This window comes from Haliotis rufescens, unplaced genomic scaffold (genome assembly GCF_023055435.1).
Source record: "Haliotis rufescens isolate VD_foot unplaced genomic scaffold, xgHalRufe1.0.p SCAF_36, whole genome shotgun sequence".
Classification (NCBI taxonomy): Eukaryota; Metazoa; Mollusca; class Gastropoda; order Lepetellida; family Haliotidae; genus Haliotis; species Haliotis rufescens.
Genome location: NW_025964068.1, coordinates 801661 through 823621, shown reverse-complemented (window position 1 = coordinate 823621; position 21961 = coordinate 801661). Strand labels below are relative to the sequence as shown.

At 40.0% G+C, this 21961-nt stretch overlaps 1 protein-coding gene across 2 annotated transcripts in view; it reads left to right on the top strand.

The window, feature by feature from the left end:
• LOC124119292 (tetratricopeptide repeat protein 28-like) overlaps positions 1 to 21961 on the top strand; it is a 309240-nt gene that overhangs the window by 173667 nt on the left and 113612 nt on the right. For both annotated transcript variants that reach the window (XR_006858615.1, XM_046481753.2), the window contains exon 12: positions 11634 to 11710. Coding sequence is in view for 1 of the 2 variants with exons in the window: in XM_046481753.2 (XP_046337709.1) it covers positions 11634 to 11710 (77 nt within the window). In the remaining variant the exon portion in view is untranslated. The remainder of the gene's footprint in view (positions 1 to 11633; positions 11711 to 21961) is intronic.

The window sequence follows — 21961 nt, the reverse complement described above, 5'->3', positions numbered from 1 at the left end:
CGGCGTTAAACAACAAACCAACCAACCAACCACCCAGATAGGATAACATTCATTCATTATTGAATTGCTACCACATGTCAAGATTGACAAGAAATCAGCGACACCAAGCCCTTTGACCATTGCAAGCTGGACAAACCGCCCCGCAAGTAGCCAATGCATTTCAAGTCCACGTAAGGATCATATACAGGCTCCAGCAACGGTACCAGACCACGAACACTACAGATGACTGACCACATAGTGGAAGACCAAGGGTCACCACCCGACGTCAGGATCGTCAGATTGTGCGACAGCATCTTCAAGATCGCTTTGTTACTGCTGTGGAAACTGCACGACAGACCATGGGGACACACCAGCGACACATTAGTGTGGACACCGTGCGTCGACGATTGACAAGCAGACACCTCCACTGTCAAAGGCCACACGGAGGACCAATTCTGACACCACGTCATCGCCTGGACCGTCTTCAGTGAGCAACAAAGCACCAGCATTGGCGCCACCAGCAGTGGAGGAGAGTCCTTTTTTCAGACGAGAGCCGTTACTGAATCTCAACAGCAGATGGCAGGGAGAGAGTCTGGCGACACCTTGGGGAACATTATTTGGATGCTTGTGTTGTTGAGAGAGACTCGTGGGATGGTCCGAGCATCCTGGTGTGGGGTGGAATTGGTCTTACACGGAGGGTTGGACCTGTGGTCTTCCAGAACATCGGTCCAGGGAGAGGCAATGGTGTCACAGCAGCTCGGTACATTGATCAAGTCTTGAGACCACACGCCATACCTCATTTGGCACGTCGCGACAACCACGAATTATAGTATGATTACGCTTGTGCCCACACTGCGAGAGCAACAATAGACTTTCTCCAGCAGAATGTCATCAGAACCATGCAGTGGCCTGCCCTCAGTCCCGATTTAAATCATATTGAGCACCTGTGGGACGAGATTCAAAGACGGCTGAATGACGTCCAACCAAGGCCGACAACTGCAGCTGAACTGCGTCAGGCATTCCTCAGAGAGTGGGCTCAAGTGCCTATGGCCTTCATCAGCCACCTCATCCATTCCATGTATCAACGTTGCACGGCAGTCATCAATGCATATGGGGGACACACGAGATACTGACTTGTGATGCCATTTTCTCAGAAACTAGTGTTGTGTTTCACTTTAAGAACATTTGACACTTTAATTTCAACCTTGATAATCACTTTTGCCAAGTTTCATCTTATTAATATGTCTCAAAGTATGTTTACAGTGTTTGGACAAATAAGGTTTCTCATATATCTATCCATGGTTATGTTTCTTTTGCAGTTCAGTATATATCTACCTGTATAAAGTAAACTTGTATACACTGCAAGCTATCAGCTCCATGTTGTCACATGCTTCCGAGAACCATATGTATAATAATCATTGGCAATGTCACGTGTGTCTGCAGCGCACGTGCAGCCAACATGTTGTTAATTTGGTGGAGAATGCAGGTATGACAGACGTCTAGTCTGTCCTTTCCTGTACCTGTTTGCAGCAATGTGTTTGGTCCACAATATGGTAGGAAGTGAAGTTTCTTTTAAAAAGGATCCAGAAATGCCAATCATTACCGTCAAGTCATGAAGAACGACATCATGTAACAATATTGAAGAAAACACTGTGAACCAGATTGATCATCGGGACCAACTAATTTCTGTGTATTTAATCCAAGATATATATTTTCATGACTGTTAATAAGAGCAACCAGGTATGTTTGATCAAAGACACTATATTATTTCAAAAATGTGTCTTTCAAAATTTCACCATATATGTGTCCAAATTACATCTGAAGTCAAGCTAGATCTTTTAAGTTATTGTTTACAGAAGCTTTAAAATGTCTCCAAGCCATGCCAGATATATAGATACAGCTAAGTCCCAGACAATTCAAAGCTGTAGGGTTACTGAGTCACACCTTTAGGCTAGACTCGTAATTTACAACAAATACACAACAAAATGTGTCACTTGTTACAAGTCGTCAATGTGCACCGTTTAAAACAATATGTAATGTATTGTTTAGGACTTTGAATACAGATTAAGGATATTCTTGGGTCCAGCCACCCACACAACATATGTATATTGTATGTCAGTGTGAAGAAATCAACAGCAAAGCAGTATTCAGCATTTCAGAGTTTTGATATCAGAATAGGATATATATGATTTCTCTTGGTTGTTGATTATCAAAGTGACCAATTTGGGACAAACATTGTCTGAATGAACATATATTTCCAAAGGCTAATTACCCTGTAGCCTAAACACGTATATGTGTTGCCTTTACTTTAAGATACTAATCCTTATTGTTAATCAACATTGTTATTCTCATTGACTGTCTTCCATCCTGAAGGAACTGTGCAACTATGTCACTGATAAATTAATTACTGCTAGGTGACCTAAGATATAAGCCAGATATGAAAATCAGAGAAGGTCTTACCCTTAGCCTAGCTAGGTTTAGGCTAGGCGCTCCGGGGCACCAACACCATCACGACTATCACTATGTGCTGACCTGGCACATATGCCTTCATTCATGTGCATGAGGATACACGATACCTTCTATAGTCCCGAATTCAGCTGACCAACCACCGCAATGTATTATCAGGACTGGTTATTCTATTGCATTGACATTTTCTCTTGGAATCAACCCTCCCCTTTTGGATCGATCAATCGACATCAATACCCCTTCATAGGATTGATATACTTCTTCACTATCAGTAGAAGATAATTTGCATAGCCAGGATCAGGTTCGCTACCCCCGCCCCGTTCCTCTTATTTTGCAGGACTGACGTTGATTGAACAGTCAGGATGGGGATCATTGATTGACTTCTGAGAATTGTCGTCACAATGACAGCCATGAGTTGAATCTACATACACTCCCTGAGCCTACCCTTCAGGAGCAGTGGGTAACCTAGTGGATATAGCGTTAGATCCTAAGACCCAAGATCAGATTTGTTTCCCCTCATGGGTACAATGTGTGAAGCCCATTTTTGGTGTTCCCTGTGATATTGTTGGAATATTACTTTGAGCGGCGTAAAACCATACTTGCTCGCTCACTCACTCACTCACTCTTTTCGCCTGGATCGGATTAACTATGATGGGTTCAGAGACATTATGATAATCTAAATTAGCATCTTCTTCACAGAATCACTCTACAATCTCCATTAGTTCAATCTACTGTTCATGAGAATTGCCAAATTATTAATGATCAAGATTGGAAATCTCAAGATAGGCATTGTCTAGGGAATGAGGATCGACTGGATGTGTGCCGAAGTGTGATAACAGCAAATTTGAAGCTATTCGTCATTTTCAGACGTATTTACATGCATCAAATATCACAAAGATAAACTTGCTTATGACCTGGCCACATCTCACATTCTACGGTGAACTGGCTGCATGTACACAGTTATTTCTTCGGAACTCGGAACATTTTGTTCATCTGCTATACAGTTCTCACTGTTTCATCATGTGATTGGTTTTATGTGCGTGGAGCTTTGACCAAGTGTTAGGCAAGAATGCATTATTCCATGCTCCGTGCAGGGATATTTTGCATATCACATGTCAGGACTTTTTCTGGGTTGTGAACAAACGGTCAAGGTCATCTGTACATCGCAGCTATTGATACATTCAGACAATGCAGCAGTCGTCTGGTATTTTGACAAGATAGTCTCCACCAAGTCAGCGTACCTCCTGTCAACAGGAATAGAGTTCTTCCATCTGATTGACTCCCTTTGCATACACATTCCAGGGATCCAGATAGCATCATAGCAAACTCTCTGTCCCGACCAGATCAACCATCCCCGACAGAATGGCATCTCTATCAGTAGTATAGGTAATGGGGGTTCTGGACCACTTCCACTGGAGCCGGATTCATATACCTATACTGCTACTACAGGTGGCATTTTTTATGCCAAAATGATTATGCGATTCAATGATAGTCATGAGATTAAGTTAAATTGGGTCTAGCTCACCAATACCTAGGGCCAATCATTGCTTCTATTAGTATAAAAATGATGATGCGATTCAACGAAAGTCGTTTTAAAAGAATCATCAATATTAATTAATAATGAATAAAATTTACTATAGCCCACGAGGATATTGGAAAGGTGTAGGAGCAATAAAAAAATTAGCCACCGCGGCTAAGGTATCTCAAGATGTGGCCAAGGATTGGTTAAAGAAACAAGCGATGTGGCAAATATATTTACCGGCACCGCGTTATATACCGAGGAAGAAGTTTGATATTTTTACAACGAATGAAGTTCATCAGGCTGACCTCTTGTTTCTTCCCCACGATAAGGTAAAACGCAAAACGTATAAATACGCTTTAACGGTAGTGGATGTGGCTAGTTGATACAAAGAGGCTGAGCCATTAACCTCGAAAGATTCAACAGAAGTAGCTAATGCACTGAGCCGTATATATAAACGCGGTCCGCTAAAATGGCCTAAGCTATTTCAAGTAGATCCCGGTCGCGAGTTTATGGGATCGATAACAAAACTGTTAACAAAGCACAATGTCGAAATCAGGCGTGGTGAAAGAGAGGCCCACCGCAGTCAAGCTATCGTCGAAAGATTTAACAGGACATTAGCGGAACATTTGTTTGGCTATCAGTATGGGATCGAAATGAAATCGGAACGATTGAGATCAACTGAATGGGTGACACGTTTATCAGCCGTTGTATCAGCGCTGAATAATGAAGTAACGAGATTAATAGGGAAGAAACCATCCGATGCTATTAAAATGAAATCCGTGACTTCCGAATCTTCAGCACCGAGGAGAGGCAAAGAACGAAAACTTCCGGATAGAGTAAGGGTAAGATATTTATACCAGGCCAGTGAACTCGAAGGAGGCCTATGTCGCGAACCGATCCCATATGGTCCCTTAAGACGTATAACATTAGTTGATTGGTTACGAAAGAAGGAGAGCCTATTCTTTATTATCTTCAAGATGGACCGGGTAGGGCATTTGTACGAGAAGAGTTGTTCATAGTTCCCGACGGTACGGTATTACCACCATAACCATAAGCATAGGTAGTTACACCATCATTATCAATCCATCTCTTTGTATCTAAGGGGGATAATGATGTCTTGTTCATTCTTAATCCATATATCCTATGATTGTAACTTCTTAAAGGGTTCATCTCGTGTTTGAACGTTCTACCGTTGAATAATGATTCTTTATACTGTTCGTGTTTGATATGCTTTTTTACAACATACTTCTTAACGCCCTTAGCTTTTCTTATCTCTCCATTATCGGACTTCTTTATAGAATACATGTCCCAGCACATTCATCCTTCATCTTACCTAACACCTTTTTATTTACTACGCTGTGCAGTGGATTATCTTTTGGGTAATCGCTCGTGTCGTACATATCTATTTTTTCTGCCATATCTTTATACACATCCTCGGTTTGTATTTCCATCAACAAAGAATCTGTGTCGGTATATAACACCTCGCATCTATCGCCGTATTGCTTCTTAAGTTCGTTGTAATAAAAGTCATACATTAAGTGTTTTGACAAGTCGAGAATACTCATACCGACGTACACCGGTCTGTTGAATTTTATATTACTCTTCTGCATATGCAACGCGGCTAAGTTGTTATCGAATATCTTGTAGACCGGCAGCCCAGAGCACTTTGGTCAAACGAACAAGGTACCAATATCCGAACACAGGAACATTTACTGTGTAACCCAACATATTCATATATGGATGTCTGCCGGGGAGCCCCTGCTGCGTGTGGCCCCTGGCCCCCCAAAAGAAGGGGCCATTCAAGGGCTGGATCAAACATTGGAGGTACCACATGAAAGTAAGTGTAAATGAACTGGTACATCTCACAGAGTACAGAATGGGCCACGCCAGACAAATCTTCCTCTGCAAAAGGCCTGCCAGACACCCCCAAAGAGGGTCCCAAAATTTGGGCTGGGTTAAACATTGGAGGTACCACATGAAATCAACATAAAATGAACTATTTCACTCTACTAAGAATAAAAACCCCATTGCCAGACAAATCGTCTGCTGCATAAGGCCCGCCAGACACCCCCAAATGTTGACCCTTAATGCACTCAGTGAACACTCTGGTAAAATTTGACTAGAGTCTACATTCAAAGTACCAGATGAAAGTAAGTTTATATGAACAGGTACATGTTACTGAGTACAACACGGCCCATACCTGACAAATTGTCCTCTGCATAAGGTCCGCCAGACCCCCCAGAGAGGGTCCCAAAATTTGGGCTGGGTTAAACATTGGAGGTACCACATGAAACCAACATAAAATGAACAATTGCACTCTTCTTATTGCATAATACCCATTGCCAGACAAATCATCTTCTGCATAAGGCCCGCCAGACATGGATTCCTACAAGCCAGATAGGCATATGATGCTATGTGCCATGATTTTTATATACTGAACAACAAAAGTTCCTGTGACATTGAATAAGATTTAATGCAAAGTTTACCAAATCTGAAACAATTTCGGCTTGCAACAGATAAAGGACTCCTGTAAGTGTTCAAATGGTTTTAATTTGTCATACTGACTTCGTAAAATGCGTGATTTCATTAAAAACAACATGAACATGCCAAAATGTCAATTTACAGATCAATAGCGTGTGTGTCCGCCTCTGGTTGCGATGCAAGCAACACATCTTCGTCTCATGGAATGGACCAGGCGTCGCACAAAGTTCTGTGGGATATCTGTCCATATCTGCTGGAGCATGTTTCGAAGTTCCAGGAGTGTCTGTGGAACACGTGGTTGACGTTGAAGGCGCCGATCCATCTCATCCCCCATGTGCTCGATTGCTGATAGATCAGGGGAGCGAGCCGGCCAGGGGATGCCATTCACGTTGTTTTTGTTGAAGAGATCCTGAACAAGTCGAGCAATATGAGGCCGGGCGTTGTCATGTTGAAAGGTAATGCCTGGGCCATGACGACTCAAAAATGGTAGAACAACAGGTCCGATGATCTCGTCGCGGTAGCGCTGTCCATTCAGATTTACCTCTACCACTATCAAACGGGTCCTCTGTCTTGCTGTAATCCCACCCGATACCAAAACGCTGCCGCCCCAGAACCGATCTTCTTCCATGACACAATGAAGACAATCCCTGCACATCTGAGGCGGAGACGTACGGTTTGTGAAGATAATCGTCGAAGGGCAGGGATGCTTCTTGCAGTCACTGTTGCTGGATAGAATCGATTTCGTAGGTGTGTTGTTCGAATCCAGTTGTCTTGTCGATTATTGGTTACGCGTGGCCTGCCACTCCGAGGATGGTCTCTGACTGCATTCGTCTGTTGCCAACGTTGCCATAAACACCAAATGGTGTTTCTGTGGACGTTAAATTGTCTTGCAACATCACGTTGACTCAATCCTTCTTCAAGCACACCAATGGTTCGCAGACGCTCGTTTTCGGACAAGCGTGGCATTTCATAATGTTGAATAATTGCGTAATTTTGTTGTTTTTCTGAATGGTTGTTGTCAGCACGATGCTAAACAATGCATATGGAATCCCGTTAACGCACACGAAATGCATGGGGCTTGCATAAAAGTCAACATTTGCATGGAATGCATGCTTTTCTGTAGCATTTGCGTTTTTGTGACTTGATTCCATACATGTACTACAATAATGAAAACCAAACTTTACTTGTTTGAAAAATACACTATACACTTTTGTTGTTGAGTGTTGCTGAATGGATAATGATAGTCCCTAATGCCACTTGGAAATGTTTTAGGATGATAATCTGGAAATTCGGGGTGATAATTGTGTTTAATAACCTATGATCTCCATTTATTTAGCAAGTTTTATCATCTAAAAATCTGAATTCAGGCCAAATATATCTCCATATTTATCAATTTAACATTCAGCTTTTTAGATGATAAAACTTGCTAAATAAACGGAGATCATAGGTTTTTAAACACAATTATCACCAAAAGATTTCCAAATGGTATTAGGGACTGTCATTTACCATTCTTATAGCAGGCTTTGAGAACTACCTAAGCATGTTTGGGTTTGTAGGAATCCATAGCCAAGCTATCAGGCTATAGCAGGCTTTGAGGACTTCATAGCTGATCAGATATATATTCACAAGAATCCGATTCATGCCTTTTTTATTACATTTCAACGATAGGCCTAATCTATGATATCAATACTAGTATTCAGAGACCTGATTTTATAAATACGTGATTTTAATCTCAATAAAATCCTTCCATCTTTAAGAACAAAACATAAATTTGACCATCTGTTGACTCTCAGAGCTGATGTCCAATGTTTCATTATGCACACTGGGATTACAGAGGGTCAACTGTGTGGGATGGGGTGAGGGTCTGTCTAGCGGGCCTCATGCAGAAGAGGATTTGTCTGGCAATGGGTATTTTGTAATAAGTAGAGTGTAATAGTTCATTTTATGTTGGTTCCATGTGATACCTCCAATGTTTAAGCCTTATGCAGAGGAAGATTTGTCTGGTGTGGCCCATTCTGTACTCTGTGATATGAACCTGTTCATTCAAACGTACCTTAATGTGGTACAATCGATATATATTCCAGACCAATTTTACCCGTGTATACCTGAAGGGTCAACTTTTTGTGGGTGTCTGGCGGGCCTTATGCAGATGATTTGTCTGGCAATGGGTATTATGCAATAAGTAGAGTGCAATTGTTCATTTTATGTTGGTTTCATGTGGTACCTCCAATGTTTAACCCAGCCCAAATTTTGGGACCCTCTTTGGGGGTGTCTGGCAGGCCTTTTGCAGAGGAAGATTTGTCTGGCGTGGCCCATTCTGTACTCTGTGAGATGTACCAGTTCATTTACACTTACTTTCATGTGGTACCTCCAATGTTTGATCCAGCCCTTGAATGGCCCCTTCTTTTGGGGGGCCAGGGGCCACACGCAGCAGGGGCTCCCCGGCAGACATCCATATATGAATATGTTGAGTTACACAGTAAATGTTCCTGTGTTCGGATATTGGTACCTTGTTCGTTTGACCAAAGTGCTCTGGGCTGCCGGTCTATCCTGTATCAAGCCCAGACATCGACCTCTTTGCAACCTGGTTCAAGACACAGTTACCATGGTTCTTATCACCCAGATCCAAAGGCATAGGACAATGTTGCTCTAGCCATCTCAAGGGGGACAAGCTTTCTTCCTTGGGTACTTCAGATGGCAGCAGCAATTAAACATCTTTGAATGCTTTTGGTCACGCCTTATCAGCAGGCCAGAACTACCACGAGATACCATTGTCTACCACTGTGAAGAGATTTACTCCTCTAACCTCAAATCCAACTAGTTGCATTGTAGCCAAGGGGTAATCTTCAAGGGGCACTTCCACTCTGACCTTGCATGACCATTAGTGGAAAGTCTTTGAAGGGTACTTTCATACACACAACATCACAACTCTGACTCTTGCTTCAACCCAACAAGTTGTCAAATATTTACAGCTCTTACGGTCTACATGGAAGCGCAAAGGTTCCATTCTGGCAACCTATCTTGCTGCAATTAATTCTGTGATTGCCACTAAGGCAGGTTAAAAGATCTCAATGTTTGCAGAGTTGCAGGTTCTTATACGTAGCTACAAGCTGGCTGTCCAATCGTTCTGCTTTCGACCGCCTACTTTCGACCTTGATGTCATTTTACATCATCTTACTTCACAGGGATATGTATGAACTCCTTAAAGAGAAGGTTTTTGAGCATAACACCCTAAAGACACCTCCTGGTAGCAGCAGCAGCTGCCCGAGTTAGTGAAATTCATTCTCTTGATGTCACCAGAGTCTGGTTTGAGAGGCAACGTCACGAGAAGGCTTACCTGGGAGTTTGTGGGGTTTTGTTTTGAAGAATGAACTCCCAGGCCAACCAGATCGGTTGTTCACCATCCCTCCTCTGGCTTCCGTTTTTAATACAGGTTATCATGAAGACATCTCCTTAGGCCAGCTTTGAGCTCTAGACATTTTCCTGAACGCTTCAGCGATGCTACAACTCTCCCAGAAGAAACCCTTTATACCAGGATTATCTACAGCGGCCAACATGGAAGTCTCCTATACAATGGTTCCCTTTTGGCTAGGCTCAGTGATTCTACAAGCCATCACCTATGCAGGATTGCCTCCCCTGGTGGCATAAATCCACATGAAACAAGGACTGCCCCCTTTACGATGGTGTTGCACAGTAACTGAACGTTACCTGACATTATGGAAGGGTGCTTCTGAAAGTTCAATACAGTTTTCACTTCCCACGATCTATATGACATCTCAGTCACAGGTTTCCAAAGCCTTCACTAGTTCAGTCCTTTAGTCCTGGCACAACAACTGACGGCATATCATCAGCACAAATGAAGATATGTAGTACCTACTTCATACACCGTATCTTGTACATACTGAAATAACTATTGCAACATGTTAGACATGCTGCAAGGGTTGCTTCACAAGACCCCTTTGGGCTAGTCAGACAGATACATCATGAGAGCAGGTAACTTGTGTGTTGTGTTTTCGAACAGAATGTTGATCTACTGAACGACATGTAGCTTTGAACTAGGGGAACCTTATTCACCCTAGACTTTAACCTAGCCCATTTACAAGAGGAGTTGGATCTAAGCCCTACAAGAGAGGCCGAACACTGCATGATCCAGTGGTGACCTAAGGTGAGCCAGCTTGGCATTTATGTTATTCTTCGTCAAAACTATCAATCACAACCGCAGAAATTGAGTATGCTTAGAACAAGAAGAGGAAATGACCATATCAATACGGGTCTTCAACACAACTACTGAGACATAACATGTATAAGACAGAGGTTAGCAGGTAGAAGATCGTGACACAATTTATGTAAATGGTTGCACCTTACAGTGACTTCTATGACATAAACTTAAGCCTCTATTGATTAAGTATGGGTACCCTCTATTGGGACTTGAGAGAATAATAAACAATAATAAACTATTTATAACCTGAAATACAAGATACAACCCAGAGTATGCTGGGTATGTCATGTGATCAAGTCGCACAAGATTCGGGTTGTGTTTGACTCATTGTATAGGGTGGGGACCATGGTATCAACTGGGTTGTGTTTTAGTGTTTTTGTTTGTAACTGGAAACTGTTTAGGATCGTTTCCACACCAGGATTGAAGAAGAAGGATGAAATGCATAGTCTGAGATAGTATCAGTATGTAAATATACAATTTATTGTGAAATTATAAATTTTCGTGTCTGTGGCAAAAAATTTAACTTGGCTGGAAATAGTGGTAGTGCTCATTTCTGGAGCAGATCTTAAAAACGTTACAATATTTCTTTACCAAACTTGGCACAAAGATAGGTCTAGTTTTAAACTGGTACCTTTTTATGGTTTGAGATTTTTCAAATAAATACTTTTTTAGTTTCCGTGGCAACAAGTTTCATATATGTATTCACAACCTCTTGTTCTCTTGTTTTATCAAACTGAAGTTGGCATATTCACAACTTGGTGTTTTCTTTGTTGCAGTTTAGGCTTAGCTACTGTGCAATGGTGCTATTTAAGCAAAGCTATTATAGTTTTGCCTCAATTTGTCTTGCTGTACCACAACCTATTTACTCATTTTTCTTAAGTTTGCAGGTCGTTTTACTGCTATAGGGACCTAATGTAGAAATGAATAATTTTCATATAGCAAACGAAAAACTGTTTACATTTGCAGGTCTCCCCCCTAGCTCCCTCACTGCCCTCTCCAAGTTCATCACCAACAGCCAGGTTGGGGAAGCTCTCATCACTGTTGTAAGTGTTTCACTCAATTTAGCTTATTTCATAGTCTGTTGCATGGTCATATTAATATTTTATTTTGAATTCTTCTCTGGGACCATATTAAAGGCTTAAAAGCTTAAATATTAATATTACATGGATTGCTCACAGAATTGGTCACCCTCACCAAATACTCAGCCATTACTCTGCCATATCATGAATGCTTGTGGAATGAGGAATAGAATATGTCCAGTTTGGGATCATAGATTTGATATGCTTCTATGACTTTTCACCTTCACATGATCCTGTTTTACGCCAGTCTTTGCAATGCGAAGCCTTTGAAGCTGAAACATTTTGTCAGTGATCCCAGCAAAGGTGTCTCTAAAATCTGCTCACAAAATCACTTATAGATTCCATAAGTTGTAAAATGTGACCTGATAAATATTTCAATATTTCACTTAACTTTATTTACTGCTTTGGTTGCCATGGAAATCCTGTAAACAAATTTAACTCTGAATCTCTTCTCTACCAATTTATAAAGCTGAAAGTGTTTTGTTTGTGATTCTTTATTTCAAGTATGAGGTACCATGTTTACCGTAGTTAGCTTCCAGTGTTGACTAAGGTGGTCGCTGATTACAACCATACACAAATTAAATTTGATATCAGAGATTGAGCAGGAGAGAATAGACTTGGTCCATGCAGCTCTTTCTTGAACGTAAATGGACCAAGAATCAAGATGTTGTGTGATTCAAGATTCCTGTAACCACCATATTTTCAAGTCTTTGTTCTCAACATTCTCTCATATCGGACACAATTTATAGATAACTACTTCATTTTACTGTTATGGCAACATTTCAGTATAGGTCCTTAAACAATGTCAAACAAGGCTGAATAATCATCATCATTTGGGTGTTTAACATCCACTTCTGGGATTCCAATTTCGTGGACGGGGTCAGGTGGCTTTAATATAAATAAAAATATGTAAATGATGGAATAATTTTTAAAATATGTAATTGAAGTAATATGTAATTAATAAAAAGTAACAATAAATCCAAAAGAGAAAAAAAGTAAATTGTTTTGAATAAGTGTAGTCTAGTAAAAAATTAATATAAGATATCTAGATCGGCTGGATGAGCACAGCAGTTAAGTTGATAGTTAATAGGGGCCTATAAATAAAGAAAAAGGTTTTACATTTAGAAGCCTATGTTAAAAAAAGTTGGGCTGGGAGGCGAGGCTAGATGGCAATATGGTGGCAGTGTTGTGTTTGAGTGTGAGTCGGGTTGAGTGACCTTGAACTTGCTGGAGATTGTCTGGTTAAGTGAACATGGTGGTGAGAGGCTGGTTTAGGGAAATTTGGCGCAATGTTGTAGAAGACAGTCCGCAATGAGAATTTCGATCCCGATCCGAAAATGGAAAAGTTTACATTCAGTGTTTTGGAAGATGACTTTGTGTGGGAAGGAGTAAAATTTGTATAGTATGTTTGCACGTTTTATGAATGTGAATATAGCTGAGAAGACTGCCGGAGGAGTTTATGGATTGAAAAGAAGTGATAGATTTTTTTTTAAGTTCAGTGGTATGAAATTGAGTAGAGTTTGTTGCTGTTGAAAGTAAAGAGGGCAGAGATTAAAGATGTGGTGAAAGTCCTCTGGGCTATTGCAGAAATTATAGTTACCATTAGTAAGTTTTTGAAGTTTAAATATTATATTTATTTAAATTTGTTGCACCACTGTGGTTTCAAGTGATTATTTTATCTAAATGGGTCGAGGTAGAGAAATTGTGGTTTTTGTTATTGGGATTTTAGAAAGTGATTTTATCCAAGGGGATTTACAATTTTGAATGAGAATTTCAAAATTTTGACTCTTGATGGGTTTTTTATTAATGTTTTGATTTCAGCTTTACTGATAAGGAACTTTAGTTGTGGGGAGGGATTTTTGGTGGTTATTTTGGCTGCCAGGTCCACTGTGTTGTTACCAGGGATGTGAAGGTGGTGAGGTACCCAAAGTATTGTTATTGACTTTTCTGTAGATTTAAGTTTTGAGTTATGGTGGATGATGTTATTAAGTTGATATGATGATGTTGTTTTTTAGATTTTTGAGTGTTTATTTTGAATTTGTTGTATAGAGCCTAAAGAATCTGAAATGATAAGAAAATGTTTGTGGTTTAAACTCTTGACTTGGTGGAAAGCAGTAGATATAGCCAAGAGTTCTGCTGTATTTGTGTGAGACTAGTACCTAGCCTTGTTTTTTTTATGGTGTTTATAGATGCACCTAAAAAGGTGATTTTTAGAAATTTGGAATTTGAGCCTTTGAATTTATCAGGAGACAACCCCTGTCTATGACATCACATCCGGTGACCTTTGCACTTACTGAATTATTGCTATCAGAATTCACGATCTTTATTTTCGTTTTTCTCTCGTCATATTCATTGGAAAATGACAAATAAAACATCCCTCGATGGAGAAGATCGTCAACTCTCCCCAAGGCATATTTATAAAGGCAATGTAAACTTTGTTGATATTGAAATAGCAAAGAGTTATTCAGAGGTCGGGCGAAGCGCCCCATGTTTGATTTTAGGACGTCTGCTAGCATCATGACTAGGGTTGTTTATTTAGATATTCAACCAAAACGCTTGAAATTAGGATTAGTGAATATTTATAAGTCATTTATTGTTTCCTGCAAATTTTATAACATGACACGTCAGATTAACCCGAATGTTCGTATTTCTGCAACCGACATGATGACCTCGAAAATTAAGTTATTTTTCTGTTTAACGTTTAGATAATAAATTTACTGAAATGGTTCATAATTTACCATCGCGCTGTTATTTGCCGATTAAAAAACCCGAATTTTTACTCAATTAAAATCAAGATATTGGAGATATGATTATTGAAATCAATTTGCACAAATGTTATGATATTAAAAGGTTCATAGCATGAAACGCAAACCACCTCCAATAACACAATTCAGATAAGTTCAAGAAAATTTACAAATTTTGTGTTAACTTAGGTATTTACCTTGGTATGATTGAAAACATCGGGATATTTTTATATAGTACTGTGTAGTTTTCTATCATGAATAAATGTGCAAAATATTTCTTCAATTGGCCCTTGTTTAATGAGGCACCGACTGTTTGAAATCACCCACCCTCTTTAGAGCGCCTTATGCTAAAATTAATCCAGCAGGCAGGGTAAGAAGTGTGAAATTTATTCAGCAGGCTAAAGGTTAATTATTGATTCCTTGATTTTGCATGTATGGGATGTTAAGGAGATGGGGCAATATGAGAGGCTCAGTGGAGGGTTTCCCTGGTTTTAGGGCCCATAGCTGCTTTCCATGATTGGGGATGGTGCCAGAAATCCAGATTTGGTTAAGGAGTTCGAGTAATAATTTTTGGATTTTAGGGGGGATGTGGTTTAATATGATATAGCTGATGTTGTCTAAACCTGTGGCTGATGCTGTATTTTTTGTTGTTGTTGACTGTTTGTAGTTTGTGTATACCTAGTGTTTTGTCCTGCTAAGGGAGAGTATTTTCGGTGTTTCTTTATTTTCCCCAGGAATCCTGGTGTTGGTGGTTTATGGGGCTACTGGTTTTTGCAATATGGGCAGAAATAGCATTAGTTTTTTCTTTGTTTGTGGTTAGGTTCAGAATGTTTGCTGAATTTTTGTTTTGGAATTTCCCTTAATGGCTTTAAATTTTTTCCACAAAGTTCTAGTTCTTTTTGCTGCTGTAATATATTTTTACTTTATTTTCCTTATTTGTGGTAATTTGGAACGGTCTCTCTTTGATTGGTTGAGAGCCTTTTTTCTCTGATGTTTCGGACATTTATAACTTCAATGCTCCACCAGGGTACGTGGTTGTGTGCTGAGTGTACTTTTGAAGTTTTTTTGTGTCTGAAGGATCTGAGATGGGAGGAGAGTTTTGTTTAGAGTTAAATGTAATTTTGATTGGACAATGGTCGCTTCTCCAGGTGTCATTATGAACACCCCAGCTTTGCTTTTGAGATAGATTTTTAGTTATTAGCGAAATGTCCACTGCAGTTGGATTTTGTGGGTTGGCTGTTGTTTAAGCATATGAGGTTATTGTTCTCGATCCAGTTTATTAGGAGTTTGCCATATTTATCAGAATAGTTTTTTGTGCCCCACACTGGGTGGTGTGCATCTAGGTCTCCTTGAAAAATGTGTTTTGGGTTGTGTGATGAGAGAGTAATTCTTGGTCAGCTTATGTTTATTGTAGTGTTGATGGCCAGGATTAAGTTTTTGGTGGGTATATCAATTTTTATTGTACTTTGGAGAATTTTTTTATGAATATATCCAGACCGCGATGAGGGGGCCCTGGGATATTTGGTGGCGAGGTCTATCCTTCGAATTAAATCGTATAGACTGGAATTTTGATGGCATACTTTTGGATAAATTCTGGTTTCCTGAACAGCAGTGACAAGTGGTTGAATTTTATTTAGGGCTGTGTATGCCTTTAGCTCATGCCCTTTGAGCGGAGACCATTACAGTTCCACTGTAAAATCACCATGATGTAGGATAATAATAGAAGGAAAATGGAAAAATTCATGGTCAGGGGCTTATTTTTCAGTGGCTTTTTAGGTTAGGTTGAGGGCAGATAAGAAGTTGTGAAAGCATTTGTGGCAAAGTGTAGATATGAGAGCCAATGTATGGAGGTTTTTTTTGCAGTGGGATTTTTTTTATTATAAGGCAGCTGCAACAAACTCGATGATTCTTGTAGAGTTTTATTTGTTGGGTGTCTGTGTTTTTCTGTTTGTTTGCATGGAGGGTATGAGAAGGGCTGATTTGAATGGGATTGTTGTTTGGGAGTTTGGTGGGGGACATTGCTGGGGGAGGGGGGAGAGGTGTTGGTGGTAATGTTTTTGCAGGGTTTGTTGGTGTTTATTTGTGAGTGTTGAGGAGGGAGGATGCTGGATGCTGGATTTTGGGGTGGGGTGGGGGTTTGTTGTACAGTGGGGAGTGAGAGGGTTGGGAGGGGTGTCTTGTAGTGAGTTGGTTGGATGGTCTGTATTGTGGGCGTTTGGGGGGTCAAGAAAAGTTGTTTACAATTGGGTCTCTGTGTTGGTAGGGGATGGGAGCAGGGGTCAGTTATCATGTTCTCACTAAAGGGGGTAGCTTAGTATAAAGAGACGACTAGTACAATTTACACAGATTTATTTACATGAACATCATATATATAAGTAGCTAACAAATATATTCAACAATGGTGAGCATACATAGACTTCCCAGGGACCGATCATGTTCCTAGGAAGGTGAGAGCAAGTCTGTAGACACTCACTTACTTACTTACTTACTTACTTACTTACTTACTTACTTACTTAAATTAGAAATTTAACGTGCGCTTTCCGACATATGTTTATTTCGTATTTTGCAGTTTAGTGTGGATTGGAGTGTTGTGTTCAGGCGTTTCTTTAAGTTGCAGTGGTGGCATTTACCGGTTTGGTGTTTTTTAATTTGGTGTAGGTGGGAGTTTAACTTAGTGTGGCCTGTTTGTAAAAGGTTAGTTATTACTCTGTCAATGTTTTCGGTTTTATGATGGATTTTTGTTTTTTTGAGTGGCTTTTGTAGCAGGTGCTTTAGTTTGCAAGCAGAATTCTGATAGTTATATTGCCACTTTTGGAAGATTGTCTCCTTTGTGATACTTTTAATTTCGTTTTTTTATATTGGTAGGTTTAATTTTAGTGCCGTTTTGTCTGCTTTGTCTGCATGTTCGTTTTGCCAAACACTCCAACGTGGGCAGGGATCCAAACTATTTCTAAGTCTTTACCTAGTTTACGTAGATTGTGGGTGCTTTTAATTCTCTGTTGTATTAGTTTTGGGCGCTTTTTTGTGTTTTTGTTTTTTATGACCTGGAGCCCACTTAATGAATCTGAAAGGATTAGGGTTTTTTGGTGTCTATTTATTCGATCGCTGTGCAGGGCTGTTACTATCGCCACTAACTCGGCTGGGAAAATTTTATGATTATTTGGGAGCCTATATGATTGTGTTTCTTTTAGGGGTTTGTTGATGTGGATGCCGAATCCTGTGCGTTTTGAGCGCGGGTCAAAGGACCCGTCTGTGTAAATGTGACACCAATTTTTTGCCTTTTTTTTGTAAATGTATGCTAGTGTGATGGATTTAGCGGTATTTGGATCAGTTTCTCTATTTAGTCTGGTGGAGAGAGTTTTGTCGATTTTGGGGGGTTGGAGTTTGGGTGTGAAGGTGTTATTTGGGGCTGTGTTTAACTGTAAATTATTTAGGTTGTTTGTATTTAGGTAATTTATTGTGCGTTGAGAGATTGGTGTTAATTGAGGGTTTTTGCGAGCTAGAGCTTGGAGTCTGGGGTTTATGTTAGTTTTAAGGATCTGTTGGATTTGTTGGTTTTGTTGGGTTGAGGCCCAGTAATATATTGTTAGATGTTCTCGGCGTAGATCCAGGGGTATTTCGCCTGTTAGTGCCTGTTAGTGCCATGCTGAGTGCATGTGATTATCTTGAGTGCTTGATATTGAATTGAGTTTAGTTTATCGCTTAATGATGAGTTTAAGGTGTTGTATATTTGGCATCCATAGTCTATTTTTGATCTAATTAGTGATTTGTAAAGTGATAGTAGGGTCTCCCTGGAGGCCCCCAGTTTGAACCTGTCAGGCAGCGTAGTGTGTTTAGGTCTTTAGTGCATCTATTTGTTAGGTTTTTAATGTGAGCACCCCAGGTGAGGTGTTCATCAAAGATTAGTCCAAGGAATTTGGTTTCTTTTTGGAATTGTATGTTTTTTTTGTTTAGTTGTAGTTTGGGAGTGTTTGCACGCACATTTCTGTGTTTGAATACTATCCCTGTGTTTTTTTTGGTATTTAGTGAGAAACCCCATTTACTTGCCCATATTTGAATTTCATTTTATGTATTCTGCAGTAATTTTTTAGCTATATTTATGCTTCTGGAGCGGACCCAGAGGGCTCCATCATCCGCGTATTAGGCGACACTTTTTTTATTTCTTGGTTTACAGATTTCAAACTCATTTCAAAAGTGAGGCAGGCCAATTTAAAAAAGAAAAGAAAAAAAAGGCTCTCACATTTTTTTTACTGGAATTTTGTCCTAAAAAGTTAGGTAGGTATGAAATAAAATATCCTGGCGTAACAAAAGTAAAATAACTCAATTTTTCAAGAACATTTTATTATTCCCTGGCACTCAGCTTGTGCACAAATGGCAACATAACAATATTCATGTCATGGGTGGAAATGCATGAAACACGCTGCTATTTTGGCAGCATGGGCAACGTTTAACTCTTTCAACACCAGCCAACCAGAAGATTACTGCTGTGACACCAAGTTCCCAGAGACTCTTGTGTGATAGATGAAACCAACATTTATCAAGGAAATTATCTGCTGAAATTAACATCTTTGCTACTACATGTTTGGCCATACACTATTTGAAAGGTCTAATTAATCCTATTGTTTATAAATATGAAAGTTATGTGTATTACATTATTTAAATAATTCATTAACAACTAAATAAAGTTCGTTTTAAATAAAAATACTATACATTCATAACCTCCAGATTAAGGACCAATGAAGCGCAAATTTAACGATTTTTTCGCCAAATATAAGAATTCATAAAATCCACTTAGATCTACCCATTTCTTTTTTATTTTCATTTGTTTACGTTGTTGAAACATTATTTTAAAAAGAATTTCAAATCATATCTGTCATCACCCATTTCCCGATGATAGTGGCTGTCCGCTCACTAACATAATGCAAAACCTCCGTTTTCAAAGCTTCGTATGAATAACACATACGTCGAAGGCTGCCATGTCAGTATCATGGAACTGTTCTGGGTGAACAATACCTTCCAAATGACGTGCTGGTTTTCTTGGGGAATTAGTCAGCAAAGAGCCAGAGTCACAGGAGACTAATCACAATTTTATTTACAAGAACAATTAACAATTTACAATATCTTAGAAAATAACTGAGGGTGCCACAGAGAGTCGGTACACACTCTGGGCTGTGGGAGAGAGGTCTGCTTGGTAAGAGAGTCAAACCCCTTCTCTGCTTAAAACCTTACTTACTTACTTACATTAGGAGATTTTACGTGCGCTTTCCGACTGAAGCGTATTTCGCACACGGGCCCGGCCGGGCCATTTAGTGATATTGAAGGGAATAGAAAGGTGTGCAACCAAGGAGGGGGGTTTAGTGGTTGCTTATATAAAATTTGGAAATTTTGAGATTTGGAATACATGCCTTGGGGGAGTGGTTGGGACTAAGGGTGTGTATGGAGGTGAGTTGTTGTGTTATATGCTAGTGTTTGGCGGTTTGGTAATTTTTAGATACGATTTATTAGGTCTGTTTTGGTTAGGTATATGCCTAGGGCTTTGAAGTTTTCTATTTTATTTTGAGGATTTAGGATTGCTTCTAGGGTAAGGGCTTTATTTAGGTGGGTTTGTAGTGTTGTACGGTGGGTGTGGTAGTGGGAGCAATGTAGGAGTGCGTGTTCTATTGTTTCTGGGTGAGTGCAGTGTGGTCACTTCCCGTTTGCGTGTTTTTTTATTTTTAGGAGATGGTTATTTAGTTTGGTGTGACCTGTTTGGAGTTTGGTGATAATTCTATCGATTGTTTTGGAGGGATGGAGGATTTTTGGTTTGGTAAGGGTTTTTTTGAGGATTTTTATGATTTGGGTGTTTGTGTTTTGGTAGAGGTTATGCCATCTTTGGGTTATTTTACGTTTGTTGATACTTTTGATCTCTGCTTTAGATATTGGTAGCTTAAGGCTTATTTCTGGTATTTTTAGGGATTGTTTAGCGGCTTTGTCGGCGTTTTCATTTCCGTATATTCCTACGTGGGCTGGTATCCAGATGAGTACTATATCTTTGCCTGCCTCTGTTAAGTTATTTACGCTTTTGAGAATTTGGTTTATTAATTTGGGGCGGTTTTTGGTGTTTTTGCTTTGGAGGGCCTGAAGTCCACTTAGCGAGTCTGATAGTATTAGGATTTTTTGGGGGTTTTTAGTGTGTTGGCTGTGGAGGGCCGTGGCGATACCCATAAGTTCTGCAGTGAAGATTGATTGGTTGTTTGGGAGTCGGAAGGATTGCGTATTTCTATTTGGTTGGGCTATGTGGACTCCGAAACCTGTGTGATTTGTGATCGGATCAGCAGATCCGTCTGTGTAGATGTGACACCAATTTGGCCAGTTTTGATGGATGTAAGCTAGTGAGGTGGATTTAGCTATGTTTGGGTCGGTTTGTTTGTTTATTGAGTTGGCTAAGGATGTGTCTATTTTGGGGATTTTAAGTTTTGGGGTGAATACGTTGGATTGTTTGCAGTTTTGATTTTGGTTTCCTATTTGGTGTTCGTTACGGTAGTTGATTATTCGTTGGGATATTGGAGTGAGTAGAGGGTGTTTCCTAGTTAGTGCCTGGTTTTGGGGACGTATGTTTTTGTTTAGAAGGTTTTGGAGGAGAGGGTTTGATTGGGACGCTGCCCAGAAGTTTAGTGTTAGGTGTTGCCTACGCAGATTTAGTGGCATTTCTCCTGTAAGGGCCTGTAGTGAAGTAAGGGAGGTGCCATGTTGGGTACGTGTGACTAGTTTGAGGGCTTGGTATTGTATTGAGTCTAGTTTTTTGGTTAAGGGTTCGTTTAAGGTATCGTATATGGCACAGCCGTAGTCTAGTTTGGATCTGATTAGGGATGTATAGAGACTGAGGAGGGTATCTTTAGAGGCACCCCAGTTGGAGCCGGTTAGACATCTTAGTGTATTTAAGTCTTTGCTACATTTGGTGGTTAGGTTTTGGACGTGAGCATCCCAGGAGAGATGTTCGTCGAAAATTAGGCCTAGGAATTTAGTTTGTTTCTGAAATTGGATTGATTTGTTGTTTAGTTTGAGGATAGGGGTGGCCTGTCTCATACTTTTGTGTTTAAATACTATTCCTGTGGTTTTTTCAGAGTTTAGGGAGAAGCCCCATTTGTCTGCCCATTGTTGTATTTTGTTTAGGGATTTTTGTAGTAGTTCCTGGGATGTTAGAATACTTTTGGAGCGGATCCAACGGGCTCCGTCATCCGCAAATTTGGAAGTGTTTATTTTAGGGGATAAGCCATCAAAGAGATCGTTTATCATTAAGTTAAATAGTGTGGGGCTAAGAATGCTGCCTTGGGGGGTGCCGTTTTCTAGTGGACACTGGTCCGACAAGGCCTGGTCTATACCCACTGTGATTTTGCGTTTTTTAAGAAAGCTTTGAATGTAGTTTACGATTTGTCCTTTTAGTCCTATTTTTTTAAGTTTTTGGATTAGCCCGTTGTGCCATACCATATCG